The following is a 21,715-nucleotide window of genomic DNA, read 5'->3' on the forward strand; positions in this document are numbered from 1 at the left end:
CGCTTTCAGTGTTTAATCCTCGTGTTTTCATATCAGGACTTTTAGGGACCCCTGAGGAAGACAGCATTGGCAAAACACACCTCTCAATGGTCCACACCTCTCAATGGTTTAGGTCCTAGATATATTTTATGTGGATTATCCAATTGTATATATTTTTAAATAAAGCCTGCATCTTGAACATCACCATCTCCACAGTCTTCGTTTTAGCTGGATTTTGCATTTCCTGTGGGATTAAGGGTCAACTTTTTGTTACCACCCTATATCTTGGAGATTCAGGAATCTTGTGCTTTTAACATGTTCTTTCTAGAACTGGCCCAACTATCACAGTGAAACCTTATAGACTAGACTGTGTAAAGACGCTCAGTGAAGACAATTTTCATAGGTGCAAACAGGAACTTGCCTAGAGTTGATTTCTGCTCCTGCGTTCAACAAGATTTTGATGATGTTTACGTAGCCCCCGGATGCAGCCAGGCTGAGAGGCGTGTAGTCAGACACATTCCTATGCTCTTTGTTTGCCCCTCGGGCCAACAGCAGCTCCACCACCTGCAATGCCACAGAAGGTATTTCCAATCGTATTTTATTAAAATTACACATTTGTAGGTTTGTAACAGGTTGCCTAGGTGTGAAGATCAAACAGGCACCTAATTTACTTTATAAAGCTCATTTTACATAGCATGCTGAGATGAGAATTAAGGTGTTTAAGTCAAGATGTACACAATTCTCCCAGTTTTGTACAGAAGGCTCTACTGAATATGAAACCTTTTGAAATGCAGAGGTGCACACATACCCACTAGCAGGTCCAGCTGCACACTGGGGGTAGGGGGGAAGAAAAGCATCCTATTTTCCCTCAATTGTGTGTGTAAACAGCTTTTTTAAATTGTTGTTTCTGACTTCCATGCACCCTCCCCAGTGCCACGCACACCACTCCTCCAAGTTCCAACGCATCCCAACAGCAAGAAGACCTCCTGACAAATACCCCTCCCCACCTTCAGTCACACAGCCAATTATATACACATCCAAATAGACCCCCCCCTTCCCCTAGATTTCTCCAAGGGTCCTTGGAGATTCAATGAGAGCAGAGGCAATCCCAAATCATTCCTGCCTCTTTCTGGACCTAGTTCAAAATCACCAACTGCCCCCCCCCCCCTTGGTAATCTCACACTAGGGCTCAAGCTGCCAATAAGAGCATTTTACCCTCACTTGGCAGCTTTCACTAGTGATGACGGCATGAGATTACCATTAGGGGTCAGCTGGCACCATTTTGAATTCGGGGGGCATTGTCCTTGGCAGCTGCCAAATTTAGCTGGCACTTGTACATACATCGGGACAGGTGTAAACAGCCAGGGTCCAAAATCTTTGGCCACCATGTGTATTCATCTCGTGAAATAGAGAATACCACCTGCCTACACCAGGCCGCAACTATACCCCCACCACGCTCCCTTGAAATCTTTGCGTCTTGTGGTTCTACAAATGCAAACAGCAGCTTTCCAAAACTACTGTATGCAAATGTGTAGAGCCTTGACAGGTAAATGCTGCCATTTATTCAGATGCTTCTAAAATGACTCCCTTAGGCACAAAAATGTCTCTTATATAATTGCCCCAGAAAAGCTGTACAATCGCAACTAAAATGGAAACCATGGACATTTACATCTCCTTGGGAGCAGTTGTAAACATTTGCTCATAAAGTATGTACATGCACAAATCATGACATGCCATACTCTAATCAAACTCTAGGCCTGAACACACTTAAAAGTCCTATAAAAATAAGCATGTTCTTGTTAACACAAATACTTTTACACGTGCGGAAATTCTATAAAATAATTTACATGCATATATTACCATATTAGATGACAAAGTATAAGTTATATGGGTACTAACAATTTATACTATACCTCTACAATTGGAGTAAACATTCGTGCCTAAATGTTAACCACATATGTACCTGATTAGGCTAGTTAGATTGTCCCTCTGGGACAAATGCGGAAAACATTTAGAGTATCTAACCACTATTCAATGTACACCGCTTAGTATCCCCTTTGGATATATATAAAAATAAAAAAAAATAAGTGCCTTCTTTTCTTTATAGACAGACTCCTTCCTATATTAGCATTCCAGATGCCTAATTGTAAGTACCCAATTATAGATTTGCCCCCATATAGGCTCGTGTAACATAGAAACATAGAAGACGACAGCAGAAAAGGGCTACAGCCCATCAAGTCTGCCCACTCTGCTTACCCACCCCCTGTCTATGCCCTAATGACCCAATTTCCTTATCTTGACCCTCGTAGGGATCCCACATGGGTATCCCATTTATTCTTAAAGTCTGGCACGCTGTCTGCCTTGATCACCTGCACTGGAAGCTTGTTCCAATGATCAACCACTCTCTCTGTGAAGAAATACTTTCTGGTGTCGCCATGAAATTTTCCGCCCCTGAGTTTGAGCGGGTGCCCTCTTGTGGCCGAGGGTCCCTGTTGTAAGAAAAGTATGCATACTGTTCTTTAAACAGCCTGCACAATTTTTTTTTTTTTTTTTTTACAGAAAATGGCTATAGAAAAATATACTATGCCCATTTTTCTACAGAAAATTTTATACGAAAACTACTGGTACATCGTTCGCGTGCTTGTCAGTGCGGCTTTGTTCGCCGCGCCTTTGACATGTCACCAAACTACTCATATGTATCATCAAGGAAGGATTTATTTTTAAATCTGATCCTGTAAAGCAAGTTTTGCTCATACTTTTGATGAGCTGCTTTGCATAACTTCGTCGTAACAACTCAACTATTTCGTAAAACTTTGCATGCATAATAAAATTTTATATATTGTTTTATTTGCAAAGGAAAAAAATATCATCAAGCCTACTTTGCATTCTACAAATAGCAAATAGTGCATGCTATAGCAAATAATGCACACCATTTCCCACATTTACCGTATGTGCAAAATTGAGTTTGTGAGACCCACCTTTGCTTGTGGGTCATTCATAAATATTATGCAGAATTTTCTCTCTGAGAAGTCCAAAGGCAAGATTCACTATGGATTCTGTTGGTGTCCTTAAGATAATTCTGGGCCCCTTCTATTAAAGCTTAGCATACACTAATGGACCATTAACATGTGCTAAGTGCCACAAGACTAGGTCATACAGCATTTAGCACACATTAAGCTTTAGGGTTAATCCATGTCAAGTGGTCCAATATTGAAAATTATCCTCCTCCATATTGAATAAAATTTTGTGTGGATGTTCCTTATAGCTTCAAATGAAACCATGTAAAATTTTTCAGCTGGATCTCTATTGGTTTGAGACCTAGATGCTGTCAAATGTAGGTCATTTTCGCACCACTGCGCTCTGCATAACGCAAAATGGCAACTTTGTTCAGCCAATCTAGCCCAATAAAGCCTCCAAGAGAAATTAAATTTTGTGGATAAATTCATGTGCAAAGTTTGGAATGTAACATTTCCCTCCTTTTTTATGAGCCAGCAAAGTAGGTAAAAAATGTTAGAAAAGACATTTAGGCCCTGATTCTCCAAAAGTGCGTCCCGATTTTAGGCAGCTGTAGACGTCCTACAGCTGTCTAATCAGCCAATCGGGATGCACGTTTTTTTAAAAAAAATGCTCCCCAGGCAGGCCGCCCGGGAGAAGCGTCCTATACTAAACGCCGATTCTGTAACCGGCATCTTTAGAGAATCAGGTTAAATTAGACGCGGCCGCTATACTTATGGCAGCAAGGGATCTCCCTGCTGCAATATGTATAGCGGCCGCGGTTGTTGCGGCCGCCTGTCCCATCACCGACAGGAGAATGCCTAACTCCTCCTGTCGGAACCCCGAGCCCCCTCCCCCCAAACTCGTAATCGCTGACAGGAGGATGCCTAACTCCTCCTGTCGGAACCCCGGAACCCCCTCCCCCCCAAACTCGTAATCGCCGACAGGAGGATGCCCAAATCCTCCTGTCGGAACCCCGGAACCCCCTCCCCCCCCAAACTCGTAATCGCCGACAGGAGGATGCCCAACTCCTCCTGTCGGAACCCCGGAACCCCCTCCCCCCCAAACTCGTAATCGCCGACAGGAGGATGCCCAACTCCTCCTGCCGGAAAGCCCAACGACCCCCCGCCCCAAATAATCTCCCTCCCCCAACTAACCTTTCAATGTTGGTCAGCTGGACGGGTCTTGCTGCCGTCCAGCCGACGGGTCTGCCTCTTGGAAATGAGACGGCACACCCCTTCCCGGCCCATCCCCGCTAAATCTAAGGCCTGATTGGCCCAGGCTAGGCACCTTGGCCAATCAGGCCTTAGGATTAGTGGGGATGGGCGGACCCGCTATGCCTAAGGCCTGATTGGTCCAGACTTCTACAGCCTGGGCCAATCAGGCCCTAGATTTAGCGGGGATGGGCCGGGAAGGGGCGTGCCGTCTCATTTCCACGAGGCAGACCTGTCGGCTGGACGGCAGCAAGACCCGTCCAGCTGACCAACATTGAAAGGTTAGTTGGGGGAGGGAGATTAGTTGGGGCGGGGGGTCGTTGGGCTTTCCGGCAGGAGGAGTTGGGCATCCTCCTGTCGGCGATTACGAGTTTGGGGGGAGGGGGTTCCGGGGTTCCGACAGGAGGAGTTGGGCATCCTTCTGTCGGCGATTACGAGTTTGGGGGGGGAGGGGGTTCCGGGGTTCCGACAGGAGGAGTTGGGCATCCTCCTGTCGGCGATTACGAGTTCTGGGGGGGAGGGGGTTCCGACAGGAGGAGTTGGGCATCCTCCTGTCAGCGATTACGAGTTTGGGGGGGAGGGGGTTCCGGGGTTCGGGGTTCCGACAGGAGGAGTTAGGCATCCTTCTGTTGGTGATGGGACAGGCGGCCGCGGCCGCTATACTTTATTGCAGCAGGGAGATCCCTTGCCGCGATCAGTATAGCGGCCGCGTCTACTTACAATGTAGACCAGCATTTTGCTGGCCTACATTTTAAGCGTCTCTTCCTCTACTAGGGAGACGCGTAGGGCCGCCTAAGTTCGCCTAAGGCCTGTAGGCGAGCTTAGGCATCTTGCGGGTCTCCCTAGGCTCCCGGAGGCGCCTTCAGGCCTGCCTGGGGAGCATTTTTTTTTAAAAAACGTGCATCCCGATTGGCTGATTAGACAGCTGTAGGACGTCTACAGCTGCCTAAAATCGGGACGCACTTTTGGAGAATCAGGGCCTTAATGCCTTCTTTGACTCATTGCCCTGATCTGTATTTCGATCCAAGTCATAACTGTACGACCAGTCATAGCACATGACATACACATAGGATCTGCATTAAGAAGCTTTGCAGCCAATATAATTACACACAAAATGATATAGTGCTTTATACAAATATTGGCTATTTTTTGGGTGCAAATATCTCAACTGTACATCATCCAGTTTTTTTTATATCACTTGAAAGAGCATCTTTTTTGCTACAAAAGTCATTCTATTTCATATTTGACCTGGCTTTGCTTTGGCCAGAAGTTAGGTCTCGGATGCATCCATTATTCACTTACTTATGCATACATTGGTAAAAAAGGGCATCTTTGGCATCCTATTGTATAATATGTAAATGAGCCAGAGGTGTTAAATTGCATGGTGCAGCTAAGCTCGTTGGGCTTGCCAGGTTAACTCGGATTACAACATCCACTGCTTTCATATACTCTTGTAAATGGCCCATTAAAATGGACATTTAGCTGTTGATGATTCATTGCAAGTTCAATAAAGGTTTCTAGCTGCACATCTCTAATTTTAATAAAACTTAGTGAAATAGTAGCCCATGGCTCAAAACCTATCTGGCCAACTTATTAGATATCAATGTGCTTTGGTTTACAAGTTAATATAGTCAAAATAATCTTATCATTCAAAATTAACATCCACAAGGCTCTTTCAGGCCCTTTCATTGGCCCATTAAAAAGATATTGTGTGAGTTTCAGAGGAACATATGGTTCTTGAAGCTCCAATGACAACCTCAACAGGAAGGCAATACATCTATCAACGACAAATTTAAGGCATTATACTCGAGCTACCTGGGGATTGTGATGCATGATTTGTCTTTAAAATTGTTACTGTTTCCACACCATACTGTTCTTTGATCACTTAATTTTCCATCCTAATAAAAATTTACAATTATTAGGAAGCCACAAATTTCCATTTTAAAGTTTTTCTCATTATTCCAATGCCTGTCTATATCGCCAGCATATTTTAACATTAAACGCAAGTTGAAACCTTGGTGTACTTTCAGGCCTATTTTAAGTTATTAGGAATAGCGGGTCAAAAATGTGAGTTTTGTAGCCAAAAATTTGCTCTTTCCAATGATGCAAGAAAGAAAGATTGGAGAATATACAGGTGTGATATATAACATTAAATATAGGTAAAATTTGCATAAAATATTTTCAGCAATCTTAATAAAGATTTATAACAAAACAAAAGTGCAGTGTACCTAAAGGTTTATGGGGCAGTAACTGGATGTATCTCTTCCTAAAATCTGAGCCCTATTGTGCTTTCTGTTCAGGAGCTATGTTGTGTCAAATATTTGCCAATGCATTCCACAACAAACATTTTCAACTTTGTGGTCCCCAAGAGATACACCAAAGAATGCATCAATGATCTGAGAGGTATACTGCATTTGGATTCAGCACAAAAAAGATGTACTCCTGGATTGTGGGGATAACAGATGCCAGCCTTTAGGACTGGGGACCACATTGCAATAGTCTCAATAATGAGGCCCCTAACTTTGGAAGAAGTTGAGATCTTGCTCTAAGATTTTGCACATATGCATTGCATGTTCTATTGTAGTTCCAGTAGAAATTTCATCAACTTCTAAGATGGTCAAGTTGTGAAGCCTAGACCGCTTGACATGGAAGGCACTTTAGTAGAAGGGTCCCTCTATTTCCAAATTGATTAAAATTTGTTTAGAAACTCAAAAAGACCTGCTCTTTTCAAGAGTGTCTGTTAAGACACAAGTAAAGGTTTTGGGATCAAAGGATAAATATATTATATATATAGCATATCAAATATATCATATATAATCATATCAAATATATCTTCTATTCAAATCAGGACTCATTCAAGATAAAAAGGAAATTCATAGAAATTGGAAATGATGGAAAATCAGTCGCATGCCCTCAAATTTAGGAAACTTTTAGAAAAGATTTCTTCATCATATAAACGAGATAAAACAAGATAATAGAATACTACTGCATATGCCATCTCAGAAGGTGGCATTAGATTCTGAAGGTGCAATATCAGCTTCTCTTATACTCTGTATATTCCTCCAAAAAATTAGGTTTGGCTTTAACCCTTTTTTTGAGGAATTAATAGATGAGTAGTTCAGTAAGACAAACACTCCCAGTTTCATAGGGAAATAATTATGTGTATTAATCAAACTGGCATTTTGATCTGCGTTTTTCTTGTCAGCTTTGTGGATGATGACATATATGTGTGGCTAGAGGGGGCTAGCACACTATGTATCAATTTTAACTTTCCCATGGCAACTGGCACTTTGGAGAAGGAGGAGGAGTTTTCTAAGAAGGGCAAAATATCAGTTTCTGTCTCTCTGTTGAGAGGGGAGTTGTGTGGAAGCTGTCAGTGAGGACAGAACAGAGATACAAGGTATGAGAGATTTTGAGAGTTGAATTCACTTAGGTTTTGTGTTAGTTCCTGGAGAGAAAGCCTACCCATGAATACCCCCTTCACCTTGTGGAGACATCATACAAATAGAAAGTCTGGAGGAATTGGCCCTGGGGGTCCAGTTAGGCTGCCACCCTTTCCAAATCCAAGAACACTATTAAAAGGGATGCTACATATTTTGTTTCTTGGTCAGCAAATATGGATTTTACTGATCTCCACAAAGCCTTTCAGGAATGAATTTTTCTTGTGTGACAGGAAACTTTGGCTTGGCGTACACCTTTTGTATTGCAGCTTCCTTGTTAATGTATTATTACATTTCAAAAGTATAGTATAATCATCTTTGAACCTACAGTATACCATTATGCAAATTTCCAGATGCCCATTGGCCAGTTATAAGGTAGAAGCCAGCTAGAGGCTATGGCATAGGTTGCTGATCCTGTTTACGGAAGATGTTTGTTTGTTCTTTTATTTTCCAAGTTTTATTAAAATTTGATATACCACGCTGGGGGGGGGGGCATCTGGGTAGTTTAAAATTAACTGAATACAATAGCAAAAAGAAATAATACAAAATATTAAAGGAAAAGATAGCTAATGGAACAGGAAGAGAGAGTACTCAAAGGCGGGAACAGCAGATTTCTTGAGATGATTACTCTAGTTTTTCTTTCTTGACCTCCCTCTTCTCACATCCTTTGGACTTCATTAATCGGTATTGTTTCTTTCAGACTGTCTGGTGTTGTAATTGACTATCAAAGTACACTTTCTTTTTACCTCTTGTCTTCCTCCTGAACAAGCCAGGGATAATGGTGTGTCCTTCGTTCTCTCAGACTGAGCTTCAATATCTGCACCATTGTCCAGCAAAACTTCCACAGCCCCAACGTGACCAGCTGTTGCAGCCAAAATAAGCGGTGTAAATCCTAAAAAGTGAATAGTCAGACTTTATTACCAATTTCCATCATAGTTATTAACAAACTGATATATGTCCAGCAAAGCTTGTAAGTTGATAGCTCACATTCTGTTATGTAATGTTCAGATATATGCTGCAACAGATCATATAACTTCCAACCAACTTGTTGATGGGACAATTTCTTACCCTGCCCTACCACTCCTGGGATGTATGTGGATTTTGCTATGTTTTAGCCTTCATTATGCACAAGATTGCATAAACACTTTTGTCCTACAAATGGTTATATCCTTTTAATCAAACCTCTATTCTTGGCTCTACCTGCTTTTTGTTTATCCTGTCATTTCTTTTCAGATTGTAAACTATTTGGTGCCAATCTCCCTGATCACAGTGTCTTGGTCAAGTATTCCTATGTTGGCACTGTAGACATATTGGGCTCCTTTTACTAAACTGCGATAGCGTTTTAAGTGCACGCTAAACCTGCGCTACGTGGCTAGAACTAACACCAGCTCAATGTTGGCGTTAGCGTCTAGCGCTCGCTAAAACCGCTATCGCAGCTTAGTAAAAAGGAGCCCATTGTGCAGTAACAACTTCTCTGAAGTCCCGAGGACCCGAGATGAACACTGGCAATGTCCAAGGCAGGAATCAGGCGAATCAAAAGTCCGAACAGGCACGGCAGTACCGACTTCTGTGTTTCTTAACCCTTTCAGGACCATAAGGATCGTAGGCCAATTTTTGTGGTTTTGACGACATTTTTATGGTAAAAAGGGCTTGCAGATGCCAAAAAATTGATTTTTTTTGTGAAATATCATTATTTTTATTTAAAAAAATCACACTTCTGGCTTATGGACAGTGTGGCAAGTGAATCTTCTCGTCAATCTGGCAACGACGCTAATGAATGAATGTCGGAACCAGTTTGTTTACATAAAGGCAGTATCATATGGAATCCGTACATATCAAATTTAGAACTGTGGACTATCCCAATCAAAATTTATAGGATTTTAAAGTTATGGGACAAATATGTCCCTTGGTCCTGAAAGGGCTACCAGAACCCAGATTATCGAGGTAAGAACCTAATTTGTAATTCTGTTAAATATACACAGGAGTCTGTACTTTCGTATATGTACCAAAGCAGCGCCAGATGTCTAGGGAAGGACAGATGAGCCTTCCCACAGAACCGAGGATCCAAAAGCAGCACCCTCTCGAGTCACCACATCCACTCTATAGAACTTTGAAAGGTATGAAGAGGAGCCCAAGTAGCAAGACAGCCTGGGACTCTGCCCAGGAAGTCACTACACTTCTTGCTGAATGAGCTGCAAGATAGATAGTGGGCTGTTTCCCTTAGGCAATGTGGGAAGAAGAAATCGCCATGCAGATCCATCTGGCAATAGAAGCTTTGGAAGGTGGTTTGCCATGTCTTGAGTGACTGGTCAGCATAAAATGGTGACCAGAAAGTCTGGAGTCAATAGTCCTTTCCAGGTAGATAAGCAGGAATCTGCGCACATTCAGCTTGCACAAAAGTATGTCCCGTTTGGTGGAACCCGTAGGATGAAAGGCAGGCAAATAAAGTTCCTGATTGACATGGAAGGCAGAAACTACCTTCAGAAGAAAGGAAGGAACTGTGTGAAGAAACTCCCAACTCCGTGAAACAGAGAAAAGACTCCCGACACGAGAGGGCTTGCAATTCTGAGATCCTTCTCATCAAGACTATGCTAACCAAAAACAGTGTCTTAACATTAAGGTCTAGCAGGAAAGCTTCCAAAAGAGGCTCATACAGAGCACAGGCCAGGCCCTTCAAGACCGCTTTTAGGTCCCAAGATGGGAATGGTCTATGCAACAGGGGTCTCAGTCTGAACACCCCTTTCAAAAACAGAGTAATATCCCTAAAGCACAAGATACCGGCTATCTGCACTTTGAGAGATGAAACTGCAAGACTCTTTTCAAAGCTGGCTTGCAGGAAGGCAAGGATCACCAGAATGGAACCCTCTCCGGCTCCACTTGCACCTTGGTACACTATTAACTGGAAGATCTTCCAGTCTTAGCATAAGCCACAACCGCCACAGGCTTCTTTGCTCTAAAGGGTCACAGACACTGGGAGCCAGCATGTTATGAGGCGGGGATACCTGCCTGGGAGGATTCCCTTGAGGCAGAGCTGGTGCACGCTTGTAGGCAGTGCAGTGCTTCCTGGTCCTGTTATATAGGCTTTCCATAAGAGACTGACAAAATCTGAGAAGCCTTGGATCGGGGGACCTGAGGCTCCTTGCACAACCCCAGACTGGAGAAGAGGAGATTCATCTGCTACCACGCGCCTGCATTTTGCTCCATTACTGCTTGGGTAATCTGAGCAAGATCTCTTCCCCTTAGGCCAGATTTTCTGGAATTTCAGGGGTTAAGGCCTTGGAGGACTGAATGGGGGCTGAGCCTGAAGCTCTCATCTCTTCTCAGGCCCTGTGGTACATGGAACATGGTTGCTCTTCAACCGACAACTCTGTACAGAAAATGCAGGATCCGGGACTAGAATGGCCTGGGGCATCCATGAGAGCTGAGCTCTAGTAAAATTGAGCAATTTTTGAGGCAGAAAACACAATGTTTAAAAAAGACCACTAAAAATCTAAGATGGCTGCAGTCAAAAAAAGCACACCAAAAATGGACCATTGGAGCCAAATTTAAAAAAATTAAAAATAGCAATTTTAAGGTTTTGGAGGAGGGGGAACTGAATCCTAACCCCATAAACCTTCAAAAATGAAATTTACAGACCCTCTCCCACCCACCCCCACCCCAATTTTCCCCATAGGGAATTATGGGAGTACTAACTGTGATTTCTAGTGCCTGCTTGCCTGAATCGGCCTGTCTGCAGGGGAAGGATTTCTGCTTCAAAAATTGTCAGACTTCACCTATCGAAGGAATTCTTCTGGTTCCTGGTCAGATGGATCACAACCACTGACACTCACCCCCAAGATTCCTCACACAGCAATGGGGGGAAGAAAATACATAAGTGGCTCCCTGATAACCAAGGGGTTCTTACTCAGGGGCCACACAGCCTGTGCTCAAGCCTCTGATAAAATCAGCAGGCAAGCAGCTCCCAGGTGGATGGACCCTGAGTTCCTGAAGGGATGCAAAGCAGGCTGGCTCCACAGGTACTTGATGAGATTGGCCTAGGACAGCAGACAACCCATGTGGAATTGTGGCCTTTCCCCAGTGGAGTAAGCCCAAGTAAGGGTCCTCCAAGCACTGAAGCCACAAAGAATTTAAAAAATCCGATGGAAAAATACCTCAAAATAACAAAAAGCAGACCAGATCAGAAATGCAAGGTCATGAATTTGGGCTGCAAAAACCCGAGGGAACGGTACAGATTTAGAAGTGAAGAGCTTATGTGCACAACAGAAGAGAAAGACTTGGGTGTGATTGTGTGGGATGATCTTAAGGTGGCCAAACAGATTGAAAAGGTGACGGCGAAAGCTAGAAGGATGCTAGGTTGCATAGGGACAGGTATGGCTAGTAGGAAAAAGAAGATATTGATACCCCTGTATAAGACTTTGGCGAGACCTCATTTAGAATATTGTATACAATTCTGGAGGCCGCACATTCAAAAAAAGGATGGAGTCAGTCCAGAGGAAGGTTACTAAAATGGTGTGTGATCTTCATGATAAGGTGTATGGGGACAGACTTAAAGATCTCAATCCGTATACTTTGGAGGAAAGGCAGGAGAGGGGAGATATGATAGAGCCGTTTAAATATCTACGTAATGTAAATCCACTTGAGTCAAGTCTCTTTAATTTGAAAGGAAACTCTTCAATGAGAGGGCATAGGATGAAGTTAAGAGGTGATAGACTCCGGAGTAATCTGAGGAAATAGTTTTTTACAGAAAGGGTGGTAGATGGATGGAACAGTCTCCCAGAAGAGGTGGTGGAGACAGAGACTGTGTCTGAATTCAAAAGGGCCTGGGATAGGCATATGAAATCTCTCGGAGAAAGAAAGAGATAATGGTTACTGCAGATTGGCAGACTAGATGGACCATTTGGCTTTTATCTGCCTTCATGTTTCTATTCAGCTGAATAGTGATTTAAATTCTCATGTGACTAATTCAGGGCTCTACTGTGCTAAATCCTACTGAAATAAACCCTTGATCTTTGATTTCATGTTACTTCTTTTATTATCTGTTATGTTAAACTCAATGCCCATTATTTAGTATTTGACAAATATTTTTCATTACTAGGGCATATTTGTCGTGCCACTGCGGCTTACGCGCATCTGAGAAGCTGTAAGCTATGCCATCGGAAGTGTCACTTCTAGCAGGTTCTCCCAAGGTGGACAGGTTTCTGTGGAGATTCTAGACTTGGAAGCAGCAGATGAGAAGTGTTGGAGGCGGAGAATTGCATTTGATGTGACAAGGGCGACAACATCAAATTCATACTGTGCAGAAGAAAGGCCCAACAATCTCTTTCTATATTCTGCCAAGAAAACTCGATGATGAGACATAAAGAATCGACGTCTAGTGCTGGAAGATGGTCCCCTAAGTTGGAAGGCATTCACCATGCTACTAGGGAAGAGCTGATCATCACCCAGAGTATGCCCAGTGTTTCTGAAGCTGACAGATCAAAGCCGCCAGAACATCATGATGCTGATTTTGCTGGACAGAAAAGGGAGATCAGAAGCAGTAAAGATATTCTTAAAATAGGAACATGGAATGTACGAAGCATAAACCAAGGAAAATTAGAAATTGTTAAAGATTAAATGGAAAAAACCAAAATGGGATCAGTGAATGCAAATGGACAGCACAGGGCCATTTTCAATCAAATGAGCATTGGATCTACTACTCTGGTCATGAAACACATAGGAAAAATGATATGGCATTCATCCTCAACAACAAGCTTTCAAAGACAGTACTAAAGTTCAATGTTATTAGTGATAGAGTCATGTCAATCTGTCTACAGGGAAAGCTGATTAATGTCACCTTGATCCAAGTATATGCTCCAACGACAGATGCAGAAGATGAGGAAATACTCCACAGAATAGCACTTGGTCACTCTTCAATGAAGGCTCTCAAAGTATTCAAAGGCAAAGAGGTAACACTCCAAATGAAGATCAGACTTGTCTACACACTCATTTTCTCAGTGGTCAATTATGGATGCAAAAGTTGGACGCTCCGGAAACAAGACAGAAAGAAGATTGGCTCATTTGAGCTTTGGTGCTGGAGAATGATTTTATGTGTGCCGTGGACCGCCAGAAGAACTAACAAATCGATTCTGGAAGCGATAAAACCAGGTATGTCACTCGAAGCTCAAATGATGAAGTTACGACTGTCTTATTTTGGTCACACTATCAGAAGAAAGATCATTGGAGAAGGATATTATGTTTGGGAAGATCAAAGGAACCAAGCAAAGAGGACTACCTGCAATAAGATGGCTGGATATGTTGAAAAAAACCATGGGGATGATGCTGGAGGACCTTACCAGACTAGCACAAAACCGATCTCTTTATACATCTGTAATTCATCAAGTCGCTAGGACTCAAAAATGAGTTGATAGCACCTAACTAGTAAAATATGCTATTTGGTACAGCTCTACAGAGCACGTGTTCAAACTGTTAATGACAGGCGATTCTCTTACCATTTAGTACAGTGCTCTCAAACTCAAACCCTTTGCAGGGCCACATTTTGGATTTGTAGGTACTTGAAGGGCCTCAGAAAAAATAGTTAATGTCTTATTAAAGAAATGACAATTTTGCTTGAGGTAAAACTCTTTATAGTTTATAAATCTTTCCTTTTGGCTAAGTCTTAATAATAATATTGTCATTTATAGCTAAAGAGACATATGATCAAGAAACTTGTTTTATTTTACTTTTGTGATTATGATAAACATACCAAGGGCCTCAAAATAGTACCTGGTGGGCCGCGAGTTTGAGACTGTATCTCCCAACCAAAACAAAACAATCATTGACGGAGGCCACACCAGCCCAGCAGTTCTGAAGCACACAAGCTTGCTACAATGAAGCCTATTTACCTTTCTTGTCTCGGTGTTCAATATTGGCTCCTCGCTCTAGCAGCGTTTGTACCAGTTCTTCATGGCCACCAGCACATGCAAGAGTCAATGCTGTGTCATGATTACTCTCCGTCTAAACAAAAACAACACACAGAAGTTATGAGAAAAATCACACAAATGTTTGAAATTGAAGGCTTCTGCCAGGATCAGGAAATTTCCCAGCTGTATGCAGGATTCAGACTGTGCTGTACTGAAACTGCCCAATAAAATATCCCTCCGGTGCTTCATATTCCACAGTCCAACTAGCCAAACAGAGACTAGTTGTCTAGAGCAACAGAGTTGCTTGTCTATTACTTATTACGTCTTTGTGCATAAAAGGAAGCAAAAAAAAAAGTATTTTCTATTGCCCAGAAAAAAAAATAGTGTGATAGAAGTTTCAGCACTAACAAACAAAATTAATCTGAGGGAGAAAACGTAAGGAGAAGAAAAACAGTGGTAAACCACCACCCCTTAAAACAGGGATCTCAAAGTCCCTCCTTGAGGGCCGCAATCCAGTCGGGGTTTCAGGATTTCCCCAATGAATATGCACGAGATTTATGTGCATGCACTGCTTTCAATGCATATTCATTGGGGAAATCCTGAAACCCCGACTGGATTGTGGCCCTCAAGGAGGGACTTTGAGATCCCTGCCTTAAAACAAATGGAATGAATATGGACACTGAAATATGAACATTAAAAAAAACCCAAAAAACACAAAACTGAATCCTTGAGGACTGGAGCACACAGATGATCAAGGTTTTTTCCATTTTTTTACTTATTCTAAAGATAGGTATACCGTATTTTCACGCATATACGCACGTTTTTACCTACCGCGCATACCCCTCGCGCGTTATACGCGTGAGCGCGATATACAAAATTTTTTTTACATAGTTCCCACCCCGCCTGACGCCCGATTCACCCCCCCCAGAAGGACCGCTCGCACCCCCACCCCGAACGACCGCTCGCACGCGCTCCCACCCGCACCCGCATCCACGATCGGAGCAAGAGGGAGCCCAAGCCCTCTTGCCCGGCCGACTCCCCAACTCCCCGACAATATCGGGCCAAGAGGGAGCCCAAACCCTCCTGGCCACAGCGACCCCCTACCCCCCCCCCGCACTACATTACGGGCAGGAGGGATCCCAGGCCCTCCTGCCCTCGACGCAAACCCCCCCTCCCTCCAATGACCGCCCCCCCCAAGAACCTCCGACCGCCCCCCCAGCCGACCCGCGACCCCCCTGGCCGACCCCCACGACACCCCCACCCCCCTTCCCCGTACCTTTGGTAGTTGGCCGGACAGACGGGAGCCAACCCGCCTGTCTGGCAGGCAGCCAATGACGGAATGAGGCCGGATTGGCCCATCCGTCCCAAAGCTCCGCCTACTGGTGGGGCCTAAGGTGCGTGGGCCAATCAGAATAGGCCCTGGAGCCTTAGGTCCCACCTGGGGCGCGGCCTGAGGCACATGGGCCCAACCCGACCATGTGCCTCAGGCCGCGCCCCCAGCTGGGACCTAAGGCTCCAGGGCCTATTCTGATTGGCCCACGCGCCTTAGGCCCCACCAGTAGGCGGAGCTTTGGGACGGATGGGCCAATCCGGCCTCATTCCGTCATTGGCTGCCTGCCAGACAGGCGGGTTTGGCTCCCGTCTGTCCGGCCAACTACCCAAAGGTACGGGGAAGGGGGGGTGGGGGTGTCGTGGGGGTCGGCCAGGGGGGTCGCGGGTCGGCTGGGGGGGCGGTCGGAGGTTCTTGGGGGGGGCGGTCGTTGGAGGGAGGGGGGTTTGCGTCGAGGGCCTGGGATCCCTCCTGCCCGTAATGTAGTGCGGGGTGGGGGTAGGGGGTCGCCGTGGCCAGGAGGGTTTGGGCTCCCTTCTGGCCCGATATTGTCGGGGAGTCGGCGGTCCTTTGGGGTGGGGGTGCGAGTGGTCCTGCCGGGGGGGATGTATCGGAGAGTCGGGACAGCGCACGGAGAGTCGGGGCAGTGCACGGAAAGTCAGGGAGGGTGAACGGAGAGTCGGGACAGCGCACGGAGAGTCGGGGAGGGCGAAAGGAGAGTCGGGGCGGGCGAAAGGACAGTCGGGCTGCATGCGCGGTATACCCGTGAGCGCGGTATACAAAATTTTTTTTACATAAAATCGTGGTTTCTGCGCGCTATACCCGGGTGCGCGTTTTACACGGGTGCGCGTTATCTGCGTGAAAATATGGTAGTTTATTTCTATATTTTAATTTTAATATACTGCCTTTGCATTGATTCTTTCACCAGGAACAGCACTGGTATTAGGCATTCTGGGGCCCAGGGTAAAAATTAATAAGGGGGCCCCTGATCCCTTCTCCTTCCTGCCCCCTCCCATCGATCTCCCCAATGCCATTAATAAAATAACATAAAATAACTTTTTCTCCACACACAAACCACAGAGAGACCGTTACCAAATACAGAACAAGGGATCACAAACTGAAATAGAAACTGAACTGGGAACCCCAAGAAATTAAACTCAGCAAGTACGACAACACTGGAGAAATAAAAACAGATATGTTCTTTTTGTACTGAACACACAGAGGACCCAAGCCCAAGTCCCCCCAAAATTAGCCACCTCCCTTGCTGTGGCTGGTACTCATATAGGGCCAACCTTAAGGAACAATATGATTATTCATGGCTCCACCCACAGTAATAATAATAATAATCAGTTTATATACCTCAAGAATGCAAAGTTCTATGCGGTTTACAATAGATAAATAAAATAAAAAAAGTTGAATAGAACTAAAAAAGTTAAAAACCATTAATTAGAGACACTAAAATGATCAAAATAGTGCATACTAAAATTTTTACAAATTAGCTGCCTAAATACTTCGAAAACAGATATGTTTTTAGATGTCTCCTAAATTCCCCATAAGTGTCAGTAAGCAAAAACAATTGTTCTAAATCCTTACCCCCATAACGCTGCTCGATATGAAAAAAGATTTTGATGATTTTTTTAAGTTTACATCCTCTAACAGGCGGAAAAACAAAATTCAGATGTGAGTTTCTCTTATGTCTGTTGGTTGCAAAAGAGAAAAGGTCAATTTTAAATTTGGGAGCTAAACCAAACAAAGCCTTAAAACAGAAGCAACCAAACAAACTTCACCCGCGCCTCCATTGGCAACCAATGCAGTACTCGATAGGAGGGTGTTACGTGTTCATATTTCTTCAACCTAAAAATCAGCCTGACCACTGCATTTTGTACTATTCGCAATCGTTGCATATTCTTCTGGGAAACTGCCAAATAGGCAATATTGCAGTAATCAAGCTGGCTTAGTATAAGAGACTTACCAAAACTTTAAATGATGAAACATCAAAAATACGCCCTAACCGACCGAAGCTTCAAAAGAGTAAAGAACCCTTTCTGACCAAAGAGTCCACCTGGTTCTTCATAGTCAAGCCCTGGTCCAGTATTTTGAGCACTTGTGCACCTTCCTTTGAGCACTTTAAATCTGAAGACCAATGACGATTTGAGGTGTGTATAGTCTGCGTGTATCTGAACTATACTGCACTGCACGTAGCAACACCACTGAGGTCTCAAAAAATAGTTGAACTTATCTTTTGAGGTACTTTATACGTGAATAAATTGATATGTGGTTAACCTCAAAATAATCTGCTGATAAACTTCCACCGGGGGTACTAATAGTTAAATATTAGTGGAAGTCAGAAAAATATTAGAGTTCAAATAAAGAACTGTCTTCTCATTCAAATTGGTAACCAAACTTCAGGATTGCAACCGTCACGTTTGAAAGTCACTCAGAGGTATAGAGTTCTTCAAGAAGAGAGTTGCGCCCTCTAGTGATGAACCAAAGTATATTTTTCAGTCGTTGCAACTTTATTAGTTCTGGTTACGCTCCAAGTTTGATTACAAAAGTAAATAAATAAATAAATGTCTTTACAGTCTTTCAAACACTTGTATGAAAATACTTTGTTTTTTCTTATCTTTACAAATCTTTTCAAATGAACATCGCTCTGTGAGAAAATTGAGAGCAGTTTGATAATTCAGTTTATAACAGGTTCGGGGTCTTTACGTGGCCCCGTTTCGATTCCTTCTTCAGGAGACCCTATTGTATGTAATTGAAAAACCTTTTCAATGCTGATAGAATGCTTCAAGTTTGCGATGTGGTAACATCGTCAAAAGAACGCTGTCGGTGCTGTGAATTTAAACTGTCAGAGAAAACATAGCATCAGCTGTCTGGTTTAAAAGAGTACAGGGGGGAGGAGTTTATTACACGTCAGTGTATTAAACTTCCACCAACAGTAGCCATGTACCTGCCACCAGCAGAAGAGCATATAAAAGGGCTTTGCAGTCATACATGCAGAACAGGCAATAGCCTCTTTTCAAATACAGGCAAAAGTTAACATGAAATCCCAAGAAGCCAGACGCTGCATGTAGTACAAATACCAGGAAAACTGAAAGAAACACGTTTCCTCCCATACACTGCAAAATCAGACAGCAGATCTAAATTTTGAAACTGAACATACTGTAAACACTAAATATGAAAACAAATATGGGTTTCTTTCTACCTTTGTGGTCTGGGGACTGTTTTTCTGATCAGACTGGTCCCCAGTCTCTGATTCTGACTCTCTGTTTCCAGGGCCTCCTGTCCATTTGCTATTTCTATACTCTACTTCTTTCTTCTTCACTTCCTGCCCTATGTTCATCTTTGGCACTGATCTTTCAGATTCAGCTTTCCTTCATTTTGTCAATTCTAGTTTTCCATCTGTCCCTTTCACCTAATCCATGTGTATCTTCCTTCTCTCTTCCATTCCACTCTCATCCATCCATGTGTGTATCCTCCTTTTCTTTTTCTTTCCATTTCCCTTCATCCATCAGGACTGATTAAAAGCCAGATCCTCTCGATCTGCTCTATATCTTCTACAATGGGTTCAGTGTATGATTCTGCTTTTACTTACTGGTATGTGCTGCTTTGGATCCTCTGCTGTCTTGGACATGGGACTCCAACTTGTCCTGTTCTGCCCGTGATCCACTGCTGCCTTAGCTAGATCCTGTGGCTGCCCTGGATTCTTTGCTGCCTTGGTCTGTCCCATTTCCAGTGGCTGCTTCTCCACCCTGATCTGCTCTGCTTTGCCAGAGCTTATCTTACCTAAGAGCTTCAGGTTCTTTTTTTTTCCATTAAAGCTGGATCCAGGGGTCTCCTCTGGACCTGATTATTCAGCAATTGGATACATAGATTCCTAATCCAACTTTATTATAAAAAAAAAATCATAAAGGTGGCTGGGGCAGACACAGGATAGACTGAGGCAGCAGTGGATTTGGAGCAAAGCAGGACAAGTTGGAGCCCCAGCAGAGGATCCAGAGCAGCACCTAAATAAAAGCTGGGTCCTCTGCCGACTTGACCGTGCATCTCCTTCCTCTTCATACATGTGCAGGTCTTCCCTTTCTCTTCAGTACCTTCCCCTCCATCCATGTGCATTTTTTCCTCTCTTCTCCATCCCACATGCAGCATATCCTTTCTCCCCTATCTGTGTCCAGCATTTTTTCTCTCTCCTCCCCTCCCACCCATCCAGGCAGCCTGCCTCACCACCTCCCTCAGTCCAACATTGCCCTCTCTCTCCCTCCCCACCTAGGAAAGTCCAGCATTTTTCCTCCTCTAACCTTCCATTGCTCTTCCACTGCCTGATCCAGAGACCATACATGGCCCAGCACCAATGCTAACTTTAATGATGAAGAGGCTTTGAGTCCATGCGCTCGGGAAGGCCCTATTGGCTCCACTTCCTTTGACACATATGCTTCAGAGGGGCAGTACCAACAGGGCCTCATGAACTGATAGACTTGAAGGCTCTTCATCATTAAAGTTAGCATTGGTGCTGGGCCTTGCACAGACTCCGGATTCCGAGACAGGCAGCGGGAAGGCGACAGAAGGAGGAAGGCCATCCGATGAGAGAAGAGGAAGAGTTGCCTGGACTGTGGGGTACCCTGGAGCTATGAAGCCTGATGTTTGTCCCTGCTAATGCTGGCCCTGACCAGAAAGCAGCAGAATTGCTTGACTTGTGCAACATGCCATCTACAGGAACGAGAGCTTGCTTCTTGCTGCTGTCAGCAACTTGTGCTGCTAGTTACTTGGCTTCCTATCTACTGTACAGTACTTTTGGCGTTAAGAACTTGGGGATTAAAGGAAGAAGTCAGTGTCAGTTGGGTAATCAGATAGAACTATAGCATCATGATGTTCACCTAAGCAAATCTTTTCCTGCTGCCTGCCAATGACTTGTAATCTTGGAGCCTGTGATATAACGTTATTCATCAGGAATGGCCAAGGAAAGGATAGAAACAAACTTTTGTTTCTTAATTACAGGCATAGGCAAAATGACAACAGATGGGAAAAAAAATAAATAAATTTTAAAAGACAGCCACCCTAAAACTGGGAGCCAGTGATTTCATGCTTTGAATAGAGGTTGAGGGAGAGTTTTCCTCTATTTTTTTTTATGACTGCACTTTATGACATGGGAGCATTAAGCAGAACCTAAGGTGGAGCATGTGAGGAGAGGGAGAGAGAGGGAAGGGTAGCAACCAAAATGTATAGGAGACACTTGACTTAAATCATACTTCCCTCCAATGCACCCAATGTTTTGATTAATCACTTGGAAACATCCTCCTCACGGATTAAGCCTTCCAAACTAACCACCAAAGCACTAACATACTATAATCACAAGAAAAAAATTAAGAATGGCAAAATGATAAAGAAAAGCCAGCTGACCTAAAAAGCATTTGATTTAAAATACAAAGGTTAACTAAACTAATTCCAACTACACCCCATCAACCTTTCATCATAGAGACAAAAAGTGAAGGACAAACATTTTTTCTTTTGTCCTTTGACCTCTTAGGATGAAGTAAAGGTTCTCGATTCTGAGAACAGTCTGTACTCACCTGTGCATCTATATCTATGGCAGGGTAGACAGGGAGCATGGCAGAGGGAGAGATGACGGGGCTTGGCGTCGGTGTCTGCGGTTGGGAGATGGAAGCTGCAACGCTGTGGGTAGGAGTGTTTGACATTGCAGATGTTCTTCCACTCACTGCTGTTGAACAAAATAGGTCTACAGTTAGTTAAACTTTGAGCTGTAACATTAAAACAAAGTGTTCTGTTGCTTTTCCTAATTACGATGGTCCTAAACTGTAAATTGCCACAGGGGTCAATCTGTCAACGTCTTCTCCCACA

At 43.8% G+C, this 21,715-nt stretch overlaps 1 protein-coding gene across 1 annotated transcript in view; it reads right to left on the reverse strand.

The window, feature by feature from the left end:
• The window catches only part of ANKRD17 (ankyrin repeat domain 17), a 291,925-nt gene that overhangs the window by 90,316 nt on the left and 179,894 nt on the right, over positions 1 to 21,715 (reverse strand). Inside the window, 4 exon segments of the mRNA XM_033961546.1 lie at positions 401 to 543; positions 8,374 to 8,519; positions 14,509 to 14,620; positions 21,427 to 21,575. Coding sequence (XP_033817437.1) covers positions 401 to 543; positions 8,374 to 8,519; positions 14,509 to 14,620; positions 21,427 to 21,575 — 550 coding nt within the window.

This window comes from Geotrypetes seraphini, chromosome 1, assembly GCF_902459505.1.
Source record: "Geotrypetes seraphini chromosome 1, aGeoSer1.1, whole genome shotgun sequence".
Lineage (NCBI taxonomy): Eukaryota > Metazoa > Chordata > Amphibia > Gymnophiona > Dermophiidae > Geotrypetes > Geotrypetes seraphini.